This window comes from Bufo gargarizans, chromosome 9 (genome assembly GCF_014858855.1).
Source record: "Bufo gargarizans isolate SCDJY-AF-19 chromosome 9, ASM1485885v1, whole genome shotgun sequence".
Lineage (NCBI taxonomy): Eukaryota > Metazoa > Chordata > Amphibia > Anura > Bufonidae > Bufo > Bufo gargarizans.
This window is the reverse complement of record NC_058088.1, coordinates 20345451-20362202: the sequence shown is the minus strand read 5'-3', so window position 1 is coordinate 20362202 and position 16752 is coordinate 20345451. Positions and strand designations below refer to the sequence as shown.

Below are 16752 nucleotides of genomic sequence, written 5' to 3'. Positions count from 1 at the left end.
GGATCCCATGTATATATTTTAAATGCAGTGATTAAGACATTTTCTACGGTAGTTACACAATTGCGTAATAAATGAAATGAAATTGTGTGAAAGTACTGTGACTCTTATTGATGGTCACATGCTGTATTGATGCTGGAAAGCCATTCTCTGTTTGCAACAAAATGTGCCTGATGCCGTGATGCCCATCGCAGCCAATCAGATCGCACCTTTAACTGTTAGTCCCCATGCCTAATTTCCTAATTTCAGCAATGATACATGATACATCTGAGGGATCGGAGATAAGCTCAGTTAGTGAGAAAACTCCTTTAATATCTTTGACCAAGAAATGTCTTTCAAAAATGTGATTTTGCTCTCTTGTGTTTCGATCAAGGCTTTTTGCTATACATTGAGCTCATGACCATGGCTGATGATCCACGGATGACCACAGAAAACGTTCCAGCAGTGTGAGATTTATTTACATCTGGTGATTACATTATTACAGGTCGTAGAAGCGAGGAATGCTGTCGCCACTGATAATGTTCTCCTTTGTCCCGTCCTTTGTGACAGTGACAAGATATATCACTCCTCCGCTAGAACCATCTCTACCTATTGCCAGAGACACCGCTGTGAAGAGAAGAAACAGCAGTGAGTTATGAATACAGACACGTATTGTCATAAAAATGGAAGTCTTCTATAGTTAAAGGCTAAACATTCACTAATAAGCAGCCTGATGAAACTTGATGAACTTGATGAACCAAGTAGCTTGAGGCTTTCTTATTTTAAGGCATCATAGATGGGGGTTCCTCGCTGAAGACCATACCCTACTGGACAAAGGAGACCAATTCTAATCATTCGTCATGCAGACGAGCGTTTTATGCCCATACTGCGGGCCACAATGCACGGGCACCGACTGTGTGCACGCCATTTGCGGACCCGTTGACTTGAATAAGTCCGCGATCCACAAGAGATGGTCAAAGATAGAACATGTTCTATTGTTTGCGGAGCAGAGGTACAGACCAGAAAGCCTATGGAAGCGATTTGTAGTTCTTCCGTGTGCTTTCAATGCATGCCTCTGCTCCCCAAAAGATAGGTGAAGTCCTATCTTCAGTCGTATCTGGCAGATCGTGGACCCATTCAAGTCAATGGGTCTTCCCGTGCCCACATATTGCGGGCGCTGAGCACTTATGCTTGTGTGCATGAGCCCTTACTCTGTTCCAGATTTTTATCTTCTCTTTTTTTCTATTTCTCTACGGAATGTTCTTCGTCTATTATAGAATGGTAAGTTGGTCTCTCCCATCCACTCTCAGCAATGACAGGTCTCTTTTTCTGTTTCTTTTGCTGCTTTTTACACTTATTTTATTGCAATATTTTGTTTGCTTTCTTTAGCCAAATAAAGAGAATGCCAAAAATATATGCCTATAGTTTTTCTATTGTGATTGTGCAATAAAGTTAAGACTCTTAAATGAATTATTTGGACAAGTGGCCATCTTGTTAAGCAACATTTCTATACATTTGGGCAGCAGCATAGCGACAGATACCACCACAAATGATCAAATCTGAATCCTCATGTGTCACCAGCACTTCAGTCTTCTTAAATTATATCGGAGAAAAATAAGGCAAATGTCATTGTTTTATTCAAGGACAAGGAAAGTGGGGAAAGCAGAAAAGACAGTGGGAAATAGTTATCAAAGTAAGAGCAAGAGAAATATTGAGAAGATGGATCTAATGGTTTGTCATGGACTGGTAAAGGGGGTTAGAACATGTATAAGCATGTTCTGATGTATAGACCTGTTCTGAAATATAAGCATGTTCTGATGTATAAGCATGTTATGAAGTATAAGCATGTTATGAAGTATAAGCATGTTATGAAGTATAAGCATGTTATGATGTATAAGCATGTCATGAAGTATAAGCATGTTCTGATGTATAGGCATGTTCTGAAATATAAGCATGTTCTGATGTATAAGCATGTTGTAATGCATAGGCATGTTCTGATGTATAAGCATGTTATGAAGTATAAGCATGTTCTGATGTATAAGCATGTCATGAAGTATAAGCATGTTCTGATGTATAGGCATGTTCTGAAATATAAGCATGTTCTGATGTATAAGCATGTTGTAATGCATAGGCATGTTCTGATGTATAAGCATGTTATGAAGTATAAGCATGTTCTGATGTACAAGTGTAGTGCCCTGGAGCAGGGATACTTTGAAGTCTGGACATTTGTGGACATTTACCTATTTCCCCTATGCAAAATTATAAACTTCTTACTTTATTTCACTTGAAAGGGTTAACTTGCACTGTTTAATACTGTTTAACTGCATTTTATATGTATATATCCTGTTGATTTGCACTGCATTTTTGTGGATCTGTGGAAAGGGTTACTGAATACTGAGAGACTTTTGGGACTTTGAATGAAGCTGGTAATTTTCCACAGCCGCCTTAGGGAAGATCATGTTTTGGAGGGAAAAAGCCAGACTTGTTTACGACCAAAACCAGACTGACTGACCTTTTGAATGTCTGGTTTTAGCTATGTTATTATGTCTGGAAACTTGTTTTTGTCTGGAAAAACTGCTGTGTCATTGCCATTGGGTATCATTAAAGCTCTAATGTAAGTCTAATGACAGACAGAAAGTGTAACAATGTATCTGTTTGTGCTGAGTTTCTCCACTCCACCCTCCCCACTAGAAGGGTCTAGTTCAGCTAGAAACTGTATATAAGGAGAGCAGTCAGAGCCGTCAGAGCCCCTAGTGTTCTGCAGTTAGGGATCAGTGTTTGGAAAAAGGAACTTATGCCAGTCTGCATGAGTGACCAGAAGAAGACGCTGAGATGGGGACGCTGAGCCACAGACCATGGATCACAAGCTCTGTGACCAAGCAGCCACCTGGACTACTGAGCTACAGACTGTGGGCCTCCAGCCTTTAACCAGCCTTCTGAGAGAGATATGGACAGCTAGCTCAGGCCTTTTCTCAACATCAAACCCTACTTCTGCCAGGGAGGAGACTGGAGAAGCCGGCCCTATGCCTCACCTGTATTTTTTGTACCTGAATTCCTCCAGTAAAGAAGCACACTGGTTTACTGTGGACTCTGACTCTCTGGACTTATTCCCCATAGGGGTGCACCACGCCTTACCTTCCTTTCTGTAGTGCATCAACACATGGTGACAGCGTTGTATAGCGGTGTATAAGCATGTTGTGATCCATAGGCATGTTCTAATCTATAGGCATGTTCTGATGTTTGGAGACATCTTTACTTGTTGTTGATTCTTTACACTTACCGTGGGCAGCAAATTTCTCGCACTGCTCCTTTGACATACCAGATTTAAAAACAGAATCCACATAGCCGTATATATATGTGCTGCCAGATCCACCAATAGCAAAAGGTTGTCGTGTTATCATCCCACCGAGCGTCCCGTAGACCTGCGGAGCAGACACACTTATTACAACCACTCATTTTGTATGCCTTCACGTGTTCAGACACACTGAATATTAAAAGGGAGACCATCTATGTAATATAAAACCATGTGATAGTGATAATTAGTATTACCAGTGACATGGTGTTAACCATGGTGCAGTTCTCACATAATATCTACAGCTGCTAATAGCTGAGGAGCCATGGGTAGGGGGAGTGTTATCCTTGGCTTTCAGGACAACGGTTGGGGAACATTGCTGTACATTAAACCTCAGACCAGGGTCGGAGACCCCTACACATGTCTGAGAGCTGCAGCTACAGTTCATATCATGGTTGGAACCGAATCGCTTGAATATTACTACCAGGTGTGTGCACCTTTTTTTTGGCATCAGCTTCCATCCAGGGGCATACACAGGTCTCAAGGTATGGACCTCCAGCCCCACCCAGTTTCCCAGGACACGTGCATGAAAACACCCCTAAGCAACATGGAGCGCCAAGCACAGTGACCTGGATTTCTGACAAATTTACAATTTCTAGTATAAAGCAGAATACATTTTAATTTAAAAACATTTAATAAAAACAATTCTCCCTGAGTCTTACCCACTTTATTAGACTTCCATGTCAGAAAAGGTGGAATTGGTGATTCATAAATATGGCACTCATTCTGAAAACTATATTATACACTATATAATACATTGATACATCTCCCACTTCACATATTACAAAGCTATCCGCCTTTAGCCACCACTAGGGGGAGCTCAGTACTTATACAGTTACCATTGTCTACAATGGAAGTTGCAATTATCTGTTTGCACTGAGCTCTCCTAGTGGTGGCTTTATTAAAATGCAGTGTCTTCATATCTTCACAACAGAAGGAATTCAGTGCTGGGCAACTGTTCCCCTAGACCCCATAGCAGTCGTGTGATCTGCCTCCATTGGAGGTGCGTCACTAATTCTGCCCACAATGTAAAGCCATCTGAACACCACCTACCAAAAAAATTACGGTAAATCCTCCTTCTGGAGCTCTCTCCTCCACACCCCTATACTGACCCCAATCGTGCTGGTTACTGACAAAACACTGGAAATGTAAGGGGTCATTTATCAAACTGATGTAGAACTGGCTTAGTTGCCCATAGCAAATAAATAAAGAAAGAAAGAAAGAACCGGCGTTCTTCTTTAATTTTATTACTCACCTGCCCTCCATTCTTCTGATCCCAGCCCGCCACAATGAGATGGGCCACCATTTCTTCCTTGTACTTATAGCTGATCCCCTTCACCAAGTTCGCAGCAGCTAGAACTAAAGGGGGCGCTCCCATTTCTACACTGTGTGGAAGAGGACAGAAAAAAGTAAAATCAAGCGAAAACTCAGAAAGTATGAGACAGAAACAAAATATATTTTACTATCTTTTATATTGGTATCTTTCTTACACCTGTCAATAGATTGCAGAACTATCTGCACGAATCCTAAAGGGGGTTTCCAGCTTTATTCACTAAATAACAAAAAGTTCTGCAACTTTCTAATATACTTTGTACTAAAAGGGGTATTCCGGTAAGTCCTCATGCACACAAACGTTCCTGTGCTGCAATGCACTGACACCCTCTGTGTGCTGCAACCCGCAGTCCACAGAGGCACGGACAAAAAACCCACGGAAACTCTCCGTAGTGCTACCATGGGGTTCCGTGTCTCCGTTCCCCACCTCCAGATTGCGGCCCCATTCAAGTAAATAGGTCCTCATCCATGATGCGGTACACAAACGTCCGGTGCCCGACATCGGCTGTGTGCATGGGGCCTAAGTTGACGTTATCTCTAGGGATGAGCGAACTTCTGTTTTAGAAGTTCGGTTTCGGGTTCCGGTTACCACACAATTGGGGCTCATTTTTTGCTGAACGATCTGTAGTTTTTATTGATACAATTTTGGAGTGTATATAACTTTTTGATCACATTTTATTACATTTTTGGGGGATGAGAGATGAAAAAATGGCAAAGATATTTTTTTCCGTTACACCGTTCACCATATGGGATAAATATTGTTATATTTTAATAGTATGAGCATTTTCAGACATGGCGATGCCCATGATGTTTGTTTTTTTGTTGTTTATATATTTATTTTTTATTGTAGGGAAAGAGGGGTGATTTAAATATTTTCATTTTTTAACATTTCTTTTACTTTTTTTTTTTTACTTTTTCGATTTCCTCTAGGTGGCTACAATATCCAGTACTCAGATTTCTTACAGCTTATACTGTATTTCTTTATAACTGCTGATACAGTCTTGTAGAAATCCTGTAGATTAGACAGGGTTTGATCTATTCAGCTGATCCCCTCGATCTTCGGCTGATGGACAGGGTGTGGTTTAGCACAGGAGGCGGGGCAAAAAATATTTTTCTCCTGCTGCAGAGGGGGAGGCTCCCGCTGCTGCTAGTTTTCTTATATCTAGACACTTGACAGTGAGGAGGAGGAGGAATATGGCTGAGAAAATTTCCACGTTTCCTTTATATTTTTATTATCATTATTATGATTGTTTTTATTTATTTATTTATTTTTATTATTATTATTATTATTATTTTTGCATTTGCTGTGTTCTACAACTAAAATATTTGAAGCCTGGTCAGATTAAGAGCAAACTGTCCAAACTATTGCCCTTTGAACTAGAGCTGTTTTGGCTGGTTGTTGTATGAAAATTGATAACTTAGAAATAGATGAACGATAGATAAGTATGTTCTCCCTGTGTTCGCGTGGCTTACTGAGGATATATACTGATAGGGACCTTAGATCATGGGCCCCATGGGGGACAGCATCATGCTCATGTCTGTAAAGCGCTGCGGAATATGTCAGCGCTATATAAGTGCATAAAATAAATAACTAATAACAACGGGTTGGTTAATTGCCGACTAACCTGTGCACCTCCATGTAGTAATGTACCAAGTCTGCCACTGCCTGGGCATCCGCAGCTGAGCCTGACAGGGCGCAGTATATCTTGTCATAGACAGGAGCCAGCTTATTGAATACCCGATTCACCACCGCCTCTCTGTAGAAGGGGGAGAAAAGTATATACTGGGTCCGAAACATCGGAGACTTCAGACACAATGATAGGTCTCATGCACACGGCCGCTGCCGGCTCTGGCCGTATTGCGACCAGCAAACATCGGGTCCGCAATATGCGGGCACCTGCCAAGTGCTCACCGCATCACAGATGCGGACCCATTCACTTGAATGGGTCCACAATCCGGAGCTGCGGTGTGGAACGGAGGCACAGAACCCCACGGAAGCACTATTGAGTTCTTCCGTGGCGTTTCTCTCCGTGCCTCCACGCCGCAAAAAAATTGAACTTGTTCTATATTTTTGCGGTGTGGATGGTCACGGACCTATTCAAGTTGAATGGGTCTAGATCCGTCGCGCAGCTGCATGGATGGTGCCCGTTCATTGGGGACCGCAAATTAGCGGTCCCCAATGCACGGAACGGCTGAACAACGGCCGTGTGCAAGAGGCCACATAGAGAGAGGAGCTGAACTCACCCAGCCGACACCCTGGAGTCCGATCCAATGACAACTCCGCCATCAAACTCCACTGCAATGATTGTCGTCTGAAAAGACAGAAAGACAACTGGTGACATACCCAGAGCTACTGAGAATTACTGGCTGCCGCACGAGGCCACGTGCACACGACCGCGGTGTAGATCCATACCAGTTCCCACATAGTACAGTAAGGTGCTAATGTTATCCTACAGATAGGCGATTATTTATATTCTATATACTGAATTATAGAGGAAAACTCGAGCAAAAAAAATAGCTTTACATGCCATATGGACACCAAGCTGTCCTTACAATGGAGACCTACATACTTGATCTACAAGAAACTGCTATATGGTTACCGTATGACCACTGTTTTCCACCCTAATATTCAGAAGCATCACTGAAAAAAATAAAATAAAAAATGATTTATCTCTGTTTTTGTATGGTTCCCATATAAAACAGAATGGACCAGACTTAGCACAGCAGTGCCATGCGTTGTGTCCGGCTCTGCTTGGTATTACACCCCAGGCCCATTCCCTTGAGGCTATGTTCACACGATTCAAATCTACAGCATAAAAGTAGCAGTAGCTACAAAAGTGGTAGTTTTTGGTTCTCAGATTTGTAATTTGGTGGCGGTGGAGTTTCGTGGAGTTTTTACAAGTGTTTTAGAAGAGTTTTTGAGTGAACTTTTTAGAAGAGTTTTAAGAAAAAGTTTTAGAAGCTTTTTGCAGGTGTTTTTCTAATCTAGTCCTTGGCTGAGATAATTCCAGAAACATTTTTTGGCAGCAGAAATGCTGCTAAAACGCTTGTAAAACCCCCAGTGATCGGATATTGATCATCTATCCTGAGGACCCAGAGAACCCCTAATTGTACGATGTCTCCGTGAGGTGCTAAATATTCCTTTGAGAATATAGTAATATAACACACACATACAGTATATACACACAATGCATATTCGGTCACTCCCCGCCTGTTGTATTCCTGTGCTGTAACCAGTCTGTGTTACGTCAGGACGCTTCTTTATAATATCCTGACACTTTATAATGTAGAGATAATAGAATTCATCCTAAAACCCGTCACCTGTGGGTGCTCCTCTCTCCCCCTCCACAGTACACCCTCTTGTGTCCCTGCTCCTTCTGCAGTTCCTGTGCCTCTTATATATTACAGCTCATTAAGAAAATGTCTCTTACCCCGGTAGACACCTCGTAAGAAGAGCTATACGGGCTCCCAATAGAAGACATCTTGCTCTCTTGCTTTCTTCCTGCAAATCGAAGCAAAAGTGAAAGTGAGCAGAAGAGTTTCAGCTTGGTGTGAGCAGCTCCCGGAGCATCAGTGTCCTTCCACGGTGTGAGATCTGCTGCGTGTGATGGACCAGGGCAGGTCCAGGCAGAATCCAAGGCCACTCGTCTACAGCATCAGTTCACTTGTATTAAGGGGATAGTCATAGGTTTTTATCAGGTGTTTTTGAAGGCAACATCAGGAGTGGATCACAAAGCAGAGAACATATAAAGGACAGATACGACTTTTTATGGTTTTGGCTTTTCAAAAACTGCATAAAAAATTCACCAATCCTTTTGTGATCCACGTCTGATTTTGCCTTCAAAAACTGATTAAAAAAAAGACCTGATCAAAACCTGCACATGTGAACATACCCTTAATGCAACTGGAAAGTCTGTAGGTCAGTGCTGAGAATAAATACAAGAGTCTGAACATCATTTCATTATACTTTTTTTCACAGTAAATTACGCACATTTTAATCGCTTCGAGACCAATTTTTTGAATTACGATTAACTTCATGTGGTAATAACTGTCTGTCCAAGTGATTCTGTTTTTCAGGATACGCTGTACTTTATGTTACTACAAAAATGTTAAGGCTACTTTCACACTAGCGGCATGGACCTCCGGCAGGCTGTTCCGTCGGGTGAACAGCCTGTCGGATCTGTCCTGCCGCTAGTGAACATGTGCCCCCGGACTGCCGCTCCGTCCCCATTGACTATAATGGGGGCCGAGTTCCGGCGGAGGCACGGCAGCGCACGGCGAGAGGCTGCCGGAATAAAACTACGACATGTCCGACATTTATTCCGGCAGCCTCTCGCTGTGCGCTGTCGTGCCTCCGCTGGAACTCCGCACCGCCCCCATTATAGTCAAGGGGGATGGAGGGGCAGTCCGGGGGGAAAAGACAGATCTGACAGGCTGTTCAATCTGACGGAACAGCCTGCCGGAGGTCCGTGCCGCTAGTGTGAAAGTAGCCTAATTGATATATCTTGGTTTTAATTATTAAAAAAAATAAGATTTACCCCCCCCATTTATTTTTAACCCCTTAATGACCGTGCTTTTGTGCACGTGGTGGTTTAGTGACCCTAGCTTTTTTATTTGTTTGACTACTAAAATAATTTTAGCATTTTATTTTTTTTTTACACTTTTTTAGAGATAAACTGCTAATTATTATTAAAAAGTTTTTTTTAAAAAAATGTATAGCTTTTTATTTCTTAAGTATTAAAACTGACACAAAAATTCATTATTGCAATGGGTTCCCTATTTTGTGACGATTGTTTTCATATACAACATGTATAGGTTTGAGTGAACTATGGTGATGGTTTTCGTTGGGGACTACATTTTTAATTTTTTTTTTTATTTGTATTTTTTACAGTTACAGCCCCAGTTATAGAGGAAAACAGCCCCCTATGGGGGCATTACACGCAAGCAGCGCTGATCAGGGTCTCCTTTGAGACCCGAGACACCCGGTGATCACGTGACTGCCAGGACTAACAGAGGAAGTGACTCGTGCAGCGCTGTCCTCCTAGCCCAGGAGAAGGCAGAAGCGGTAATAAACCGCTCCGGTCTTCTCCTCAGGGTCCCCGCCAGGGTCCCCGACCTGCTCCTTCTAGATTGCTGATCAGCGCTGGGATTAAAGCTCTGCGTGAACGTTTATACAGACGTGGACAAAATTGTTGGTACCCTTTGGTCAATGAAAGAAAAAGTCACAATGGTCACAGAAATAACTTTAATCTGACAAAAGTAATAATAAATTAAAATTCTATAAATGTTAACCAATGAAAGTCAGACATTGTTTTTCAACCATGCTTCAACAGAATTATGTAAAAAAATAAACTCATGAAACAGGCATGGACAAAAATGATGGTACCCCTAGAAAACACAGAACATAATGTGACCAAAGGGACATGTTAATTCAAGGTGTGTCCACTAATTAGCATCACAGGTGTCTACAACCTTGTAATCAGCCATTGGGCCTATATATATGGCTCCAGGTAATCACTGTGTTGTTTGGTGATATGGTGTGTACCACACTCGACATGGACCAGAGGAAGCAAAGGAAAGAGCTGTCTCAAGAGATCAGAAAGAAAATTATAGACAAGCATGTTAAAGGTAAAGGCTATAAGACCATCTCCAAGCAACTAGATGTTCCTGTGAGTACAGTTGCACATATTATTCATAAGTTTAAGATCCATGGGACTGTAGCCAACCTCCCTGGACGTGGCCGCAGGAGGAAAATTGATGACAAATCTAAGAGACGGATAATCCGAATGGTAACAAAAGAGCCTAGAAAGACTTCTAAAGAGATTCAAGGTGAACTTCATGCTCAAGGAACATCAGTGTCAGATCGCACCATCCGTCGTTGTTTGAGCCAAAGTGGACTACATGGGAGACGACCAAGGAGGACACCATTGTTGAAAACGAATCATAAAAAAGCAAGACTGGAATATGCCAAACTACATGTTGACAAGCCACAAAGCTTCTGGGAGAATGTCCTGTGGACAGATGAGACAAAAATCGAAGTTTTTGCCAAGGCACATCAGCTGTATGTTCACAGACGAAAAAATGAAGCATATCAAGAAAAGAACACTGTCCCTACTGTGAAACATGGAGGAGGCTCTGTTATGTTCTGGGGCTGCTTTGCTGCGTCTGGCACAGGGTGTCTTGAATCTGTGCAGGGTACAATGAAATCTCAAGACTATCAAGGAATTCTAGAGAGAAATGTACTAGCCAGTGTCAGAAAGCTTGGTCTCAGTCGCAGGTCATGGGTCTTGCAACAGGACAATGACCCAAAACACACCGCTAAAAACACCCAAGAATGGCTAAGAGGAAAAAATTGGACTATTCTAAAGTGGCCTTCTATGAGCCCTGACCTCAATCCTATTGAGCATCTTTGGAAGGAGCTGAAACATGCAGTCTGGAAAAGGCACCCTTCAAACCGGACACAACTGGAGCAGTTTGCTCATGAGGAGTGGGCCAAAATACCTGCTGAGAGGTGCAGATGTCTCATTGACAGTTACAGGAAGCGTTTGATTGCAGTGATTGCCTCAAAAGGTTGCGCAACAAAATATTAAGTTAGGGGTACCATCATTTTTGTCCATGCCTGTTTCATGAGTTTATTTTTTTACATAATTCTGTTGAAGCATGGTTGAAAAACAATGTCTGACTTTCATTGGTTAACATTTATAGAATTTTAATTTATTATTACTTTTGTCAGATTAAAGTTATTTCTGTGACCATTGTGACTTTTTCTTTCATTGACCAAAGGGTACCAACAATTTTGTCCACGTCTGTATATGTGCTATCTGCATGGTGCATGTGCAGATAGGACGTACATACCCAGTGGCCAGTCGGGAAGGGGTTAATTTTTTTTTCTTTCAGATTTTGAATTTCTCAAATTTTAAGACAGACAGTTATACTTAAAAAAAACCTGTTAATACTTAGAGATATTTTAAATCCTTTCTGACCTTTGCCCTATGTGTATGTCAGTAGTCAGGTCTTTAAACATGGTGACTGCTCAGAAGCTGAGCTGGCACCATGGCCGCTGGGTTTCTGCTGTTTTAAACAGCAGACACCCGGCATGTAAGGTGGTGGCGTTGCGATGGATGGCCCCTCTTTTCCCACAAAATCCCAATGGATACAACTTATCATTGATATGCTGAATTATGAGAAACTGGTAAACGGCCACCATAGGTGCCCAGGGAAATTTGAGAAGTGTGATAGTCATTGCACTATTAACCCTGCCAGCCCTGGTGCTATAGTCTACTGACGTTTATACTATGATATTTAAAGGGAACCTGTTGTCATAAAAATGTAATGTAAGATACAGACACCATGTTATAGAGGAGAAGGAGCTGAGCAGATTGATATATAGTTTGATGGGGAAAGATTCAGTATGACCTTTATTTCATTCATTTATATTCCTGCTCATTCTGAACTTTGAAGTCCAGGAGGCGGAGCTATCAGTAATTGACAGCTGTCTCAGAGGGAGGGCTGGCAATCACTGATAGCTCCGCCCCCTGGATGTCAAAGACCTGAATGAACAGGAATTTAAATGTATAAAATACAAGTTTTACTGAATCTTTTCCTATAAAACTATAAATCAATCTGCTCAGCTCCTCCTGCCCTATAACAGGCTGCCTGAAGCTTAGATATCATGATCAACATGACAGGTTCCCTTTTTTTTTTTTTTTTTTAACAATAGTTTTTATTAAGTAATTTTTACAGGTACAAAAGAAAGCATTTATGAATACACATGTGTACGAAATATACAAAATGAGTACAGTGTATTATATTCATAGTGTCACCAATTATCAAGAACTTAAGAGTCATGCTAATGGTGCATATAGTAATCATTAGGAGGTAAGGGCATTAAGGAAGGGGGGGGAAGGAAGGAGAGGATATGGATGGGAGGGGGGGGAAGGTATCGGTGGGGAGGGGTGGGTTTATGGATATTTTACATGAGATGTATAAACAGATATGTCTCTACACATCAATAGGAAAATGCAATGAAAAGAAGAAAAAAGGCTTAAAGGGAACCTGTCACCAGTTTTATGGTGTCCTAACTAAGGGCAACATAAATAAGTGACTGATTCTCTTAGCAAAATGCCGGGTCACTTTCTTTAATTCACCCAGTCAATCTGTCAACATCTTGTATTGAAAAGCTCTAGCTGATAATGATGAGTCATGAATATTCATGAGCTCCTGACTCTTCCCGCCCACCTGCTGCTGAGTGACAGTTATTTTCCATATGAATCAGCAGCAGGTGGGCAGGGGAGTGGCTATAGCTCTGAATTAAATATACGCTGGACTCACTGACATCATGCTGGACTCAAATCAGCTCATTAGCATGCGGCATCTTTGTGTGTATATTATGAGGTAGCCATCTGTCACACCAGTAAGTGAATACATCCAAGGTACTTTTTAGTAGTTAATGATTGTATATAATTAGTTAGATTATAATCAAATATCCACATGACAGGTTCCCTTTAAGTATATTATTTATTATAGTATTATTTTCTAATGAGAGAATCCGTAGAAATCCTACACACATTGTTGTTGAGCCAAGCTGTCCATCTGTGGAGGGATATGTTATTTTTTATTATTTGATGAAGCCCAGGTGCCCTCAAACCAACAATTGTTGTCCACCTCTCTGGTAATTCTACTGATAAGAAGGGATAGTGTTTTCTTTCCAGCATAGTGCTATTTTAGTACGAGTTGCTGTAATGCAGTGGATAATAATTGATCTGCGGTAGTCCAGATAAGCATTTATGACTATGGACAATAGGACTAGATCAGGGGAAGGCTCAATTGTATATTTGCAGATTGAAGAGATAAGCTCAAAAGTCTGTGGTTCAGAATATGGCAATGAATTTAAAAAAAGTTTAAATTTTTTTTAGTATTAAAACAAAATAAAAAACGATATATAAATGTGGTAATGCTGTAACTGTATTGACTTGGAGAAGCAAGTTCGCCGGCTTCTCTTGTGTGTGGTCAGATTCTGGCCTGATGAAGGGCTACCATTTAGCCCGAAACGTTACCCTAATTGTACACTGTGCATCATTATGTCCGGCTGAAAAAAATTCACTATCGCATCAACCAATTGGAGTGCTGTCTAATTGTATAAATACTACAAGTGTGGTCCCTGAGGTGGAGCAAGGAACACAACCCTGACGTGCCCCCTTAAATAAGCCAGGCTACCGTTGTGTGCTGTGAGCACTTGGAATTACAATATTGAAGGATGAAACTGAGCATGTGCGGCCATCTCAGTGAGCAGGACAGAGAAATAAGAAGAAAAAAACAGCAGGTGGCGCTATACAGATACATTTGACTGAATAACTCAGTGGCTATGCTACATTTTTTATTACATGGAATTACAAAAATATTCAGATCTAGGTGCTGGTTTGAAAACTGTAGAATATTTTTCATGGGACAACCCCTTTAAGGTGCCAAAGCATATGAAATACCTCCAGAGAAGATGCGGATGACAATCTTGTGTGCCTCCGCGTTTTTTAGCGGTCCCATTGACTTGAATGGGTTCGCGAACCGTTTTCCGCGAAAATAATAGAACAGGTTATATTTTTTTGACGGACTGGAACCACGGATCACGGACGCGGGTGAAAAGCGGTGCATTAGCCAAGTTTTCAACGGACCCATTGAAAGTCAATGGGTCCGCAGAAAATCACGAAAAACGGCACAACGGACACGGAATAAAACAACGGTCGTGTGCATGAGTCCTTAAAGTGTAGCTGTCATTCTTTTTTTCTTTTTTTATTTGTAGGGACAGTGATACTAAGCAGTTTTTATCTTTTGAAACCACAGTATTGCTTAGTGTTTTATTTGTGGCTTTTTTTTTCCAAATATGCTTTTTGTAGGTTTTAAAAGGCCAGAAAAAAGTGTAGGTTTATTTTTTTTTAAAGTTATTAAAATGCTGCAAAATATACATTTTATTTTTTTTATTTTACAAGTGAAACAAAATGAGTGGAGGAAGCCTAAATAAAAAAAATAAAAAAGTTTCTAAGCAACTCAGAATGGATCTAACTTATAACTGAGCCTCGGCTGCCTCCTGGGGCGAGTGAAGGCGGAAGCAATACTTCAGATTTCACAGCACATTATATGTTCTGTAACCTCTGCAGACAGCGTCTACCCGGTAACAGCTGATGCACCCTGTGATCTGGATTTACATTGGCTGCTGAATGAATCATGATGAACCTCGCCCATATAAAAAAACAAGACAAGGGACTTTCCAGTTATAACAAGCGAGCAGCGGTAATCATCCGGCTTTATAGCTGCTTATCGCCTCTCGTTGCTGTTAACCCTGACGTTTATCATAAACCATATTTATTAACATTTGAAAGATTAAAGGGATTTTCCAAGTCTTAAAGGGATTTTTCGTGATTTATATACCGATGACCTATGCTCAGGATAGGGGTCCGACACCCTGGACCCCCGCCAATCAGCTGTTTGCAGTGCAGCCTTCTCTCTCTCCAGAGGATAAGTCATCGGTTAAAATATCTCGGAAAACCCCTTTAACTATTAATGACCTCTCCTTAGGATGGGTGAGGGTCTGACTCCTGGCTATGCTATGCCGCCCAGAAATCTGCCCACCCACCAGGACAGCTCATATTTTTCATGTGGGCCCTTATTCCTTGATACATTGTTTTCCTTTTGTTGTTATCTTGCACCCCGGGCTACACGTCCCCCATTTCCACTTCCATCCTTTTCTCCCACCAGTGCCTGTGATTGGCTGCAGCAGCCACATGTGATCAGACGTCATTGCAGGAGAGCGGGTTGTACAAGGGTGACAGAGAAAGCGCCAGCAGAGGCCAGTAGAGAGTGTTTTTTTTGTTTAACTTTTTTTAAATTTAGGATTTTAGGATTTTTGCTGTAGATCCAGAGGTAATCTGCTGCAAAATCTGCAACCATTGGAGTTTGATGTAGATTTTTGACTTGTGTTTAACCCTTTCAGGACCCCGCAATTTTACTTCTTTGCATTTTTTAATCCCTGCAATTTGCGGTCCCCAATGCATTGGCACCATCCATATGGCTGCCACAATGAATCCAGACCCATTCAACTTGAATTGGTCCGTGATTATTTTTTTTTGCGGTGCGGAGGCCCGGGCAGAAACCCCACGGAAGCACTTCAAGTAAATGGGCAATGGCCGTGTGCATGAGGCCTTAGGCTACTTTCACACTAGCGTTCGTCGGTCCGCTCGTGAGTTCCGTTTGAAGGAGCTCACGAGCGGACCCGAACGCCTCCGTCCAGCCCTGATGCAGTCTGAATGGAGCGGATCCGCTCAGACTGCATCAGTCTGGCGGCGTTCAGCCTCCGTTCCGCTCGCCTCCGCACGGACAGGCGGACAGCTGAACGCTGCTTGCAGCGTTCAGCTGTCTGCCTGGCCGTGCGGAGGCGAGCGGATCCGTTCAGACTTACAATGTAAGTCAATGGGAACGGATCCGCTTGAAGATGACACCATATGGCTCAATCTTCAAGCGGATCCGTCCCCCATTGACTTTACATTGAAAGTCTGAACGGATCCGCTCAGGCTACTTTCGCACTTAGAAATTTTTCTAAGTTATTAATGCAGACGGATCCGTACTGAACGGAGCCTCCGTCTGCATTAATATGATCGGATCCGTTCAGAACGGATCCGATCAAGCGCAAGTGTGAAAGTAGCCTAACACTGGTATCAGACGATGCACATACAGTAGGTTTAAGCAATTAGCAGTAAACCAAATGTGGATTCCACAGTGAGACCTCATGATGTTTGGGCACCCTTACAGGTGGCCATACTTTACCTAATTTTTGGTGGATTCCATTGATATTGACAGGATCTACCAAATCCCAAATGTATATGGTAGCAGCAACTGTTCCCAGGGTTTCCCATAGAAAGGCAAGTCCTGAACATCTTCCTAGTCCATACGTAGAGTGCGAGTAGTCCTCCACTGGGGTTCATGTTGCCAGAGCTGCTCCAATGGGCATTGTCTGAAGTGATAAAAGTCTGCTGTTCCCACCATTAGGCATTCAGCAGGTTATGACCGTGACTTGAGGACCTGTATCCTGTGATGCTGAAAGG

General features: G+C 42.0%; 1 protein-coding gene across 2 annotated transcripts; it reads right to left on the bottom strand.

Annotated features, from left to right (window-relative positions):
• Positions 1–288: 288 nt before the first annotated feature.
• PSMB9 (proteasome 20S subunit beta 9) lies at positions 289–8250 on the bottom strand. Of its 2 annotated transcripts, none has more exons than XM_044268260.1 (6): positions 8092–8250; positions 6905–6972; positions 6286–6417; positions 4584–4713; positions 3296–3398; positions 289–603 (listed from the first exon to the last, which is right to left on the bottom strand). In XM_044268260.1, the coding sequence occupies exons 1-6, from the start codon at positions 8140–8142 to the stop codon at positions 476–478; spliced, it is 612 nt and encodes a 203-aa protein (XP_044124195.1). In that variant the 5' UTR covers positions 8143–8250; the 3' UTR covers positions 289–475. The 2 variants fall into 2 exon arrangements, with proteins under 2 accessions (XP_044124195.1, XP_044124194.1); XM_044268259.1 differs by having other exon boundaries at positions 3257–3398; positions 8092–8246.
• Between the last annotated feature and the right edge of the window lie 8502 nt (positions 8251–16752).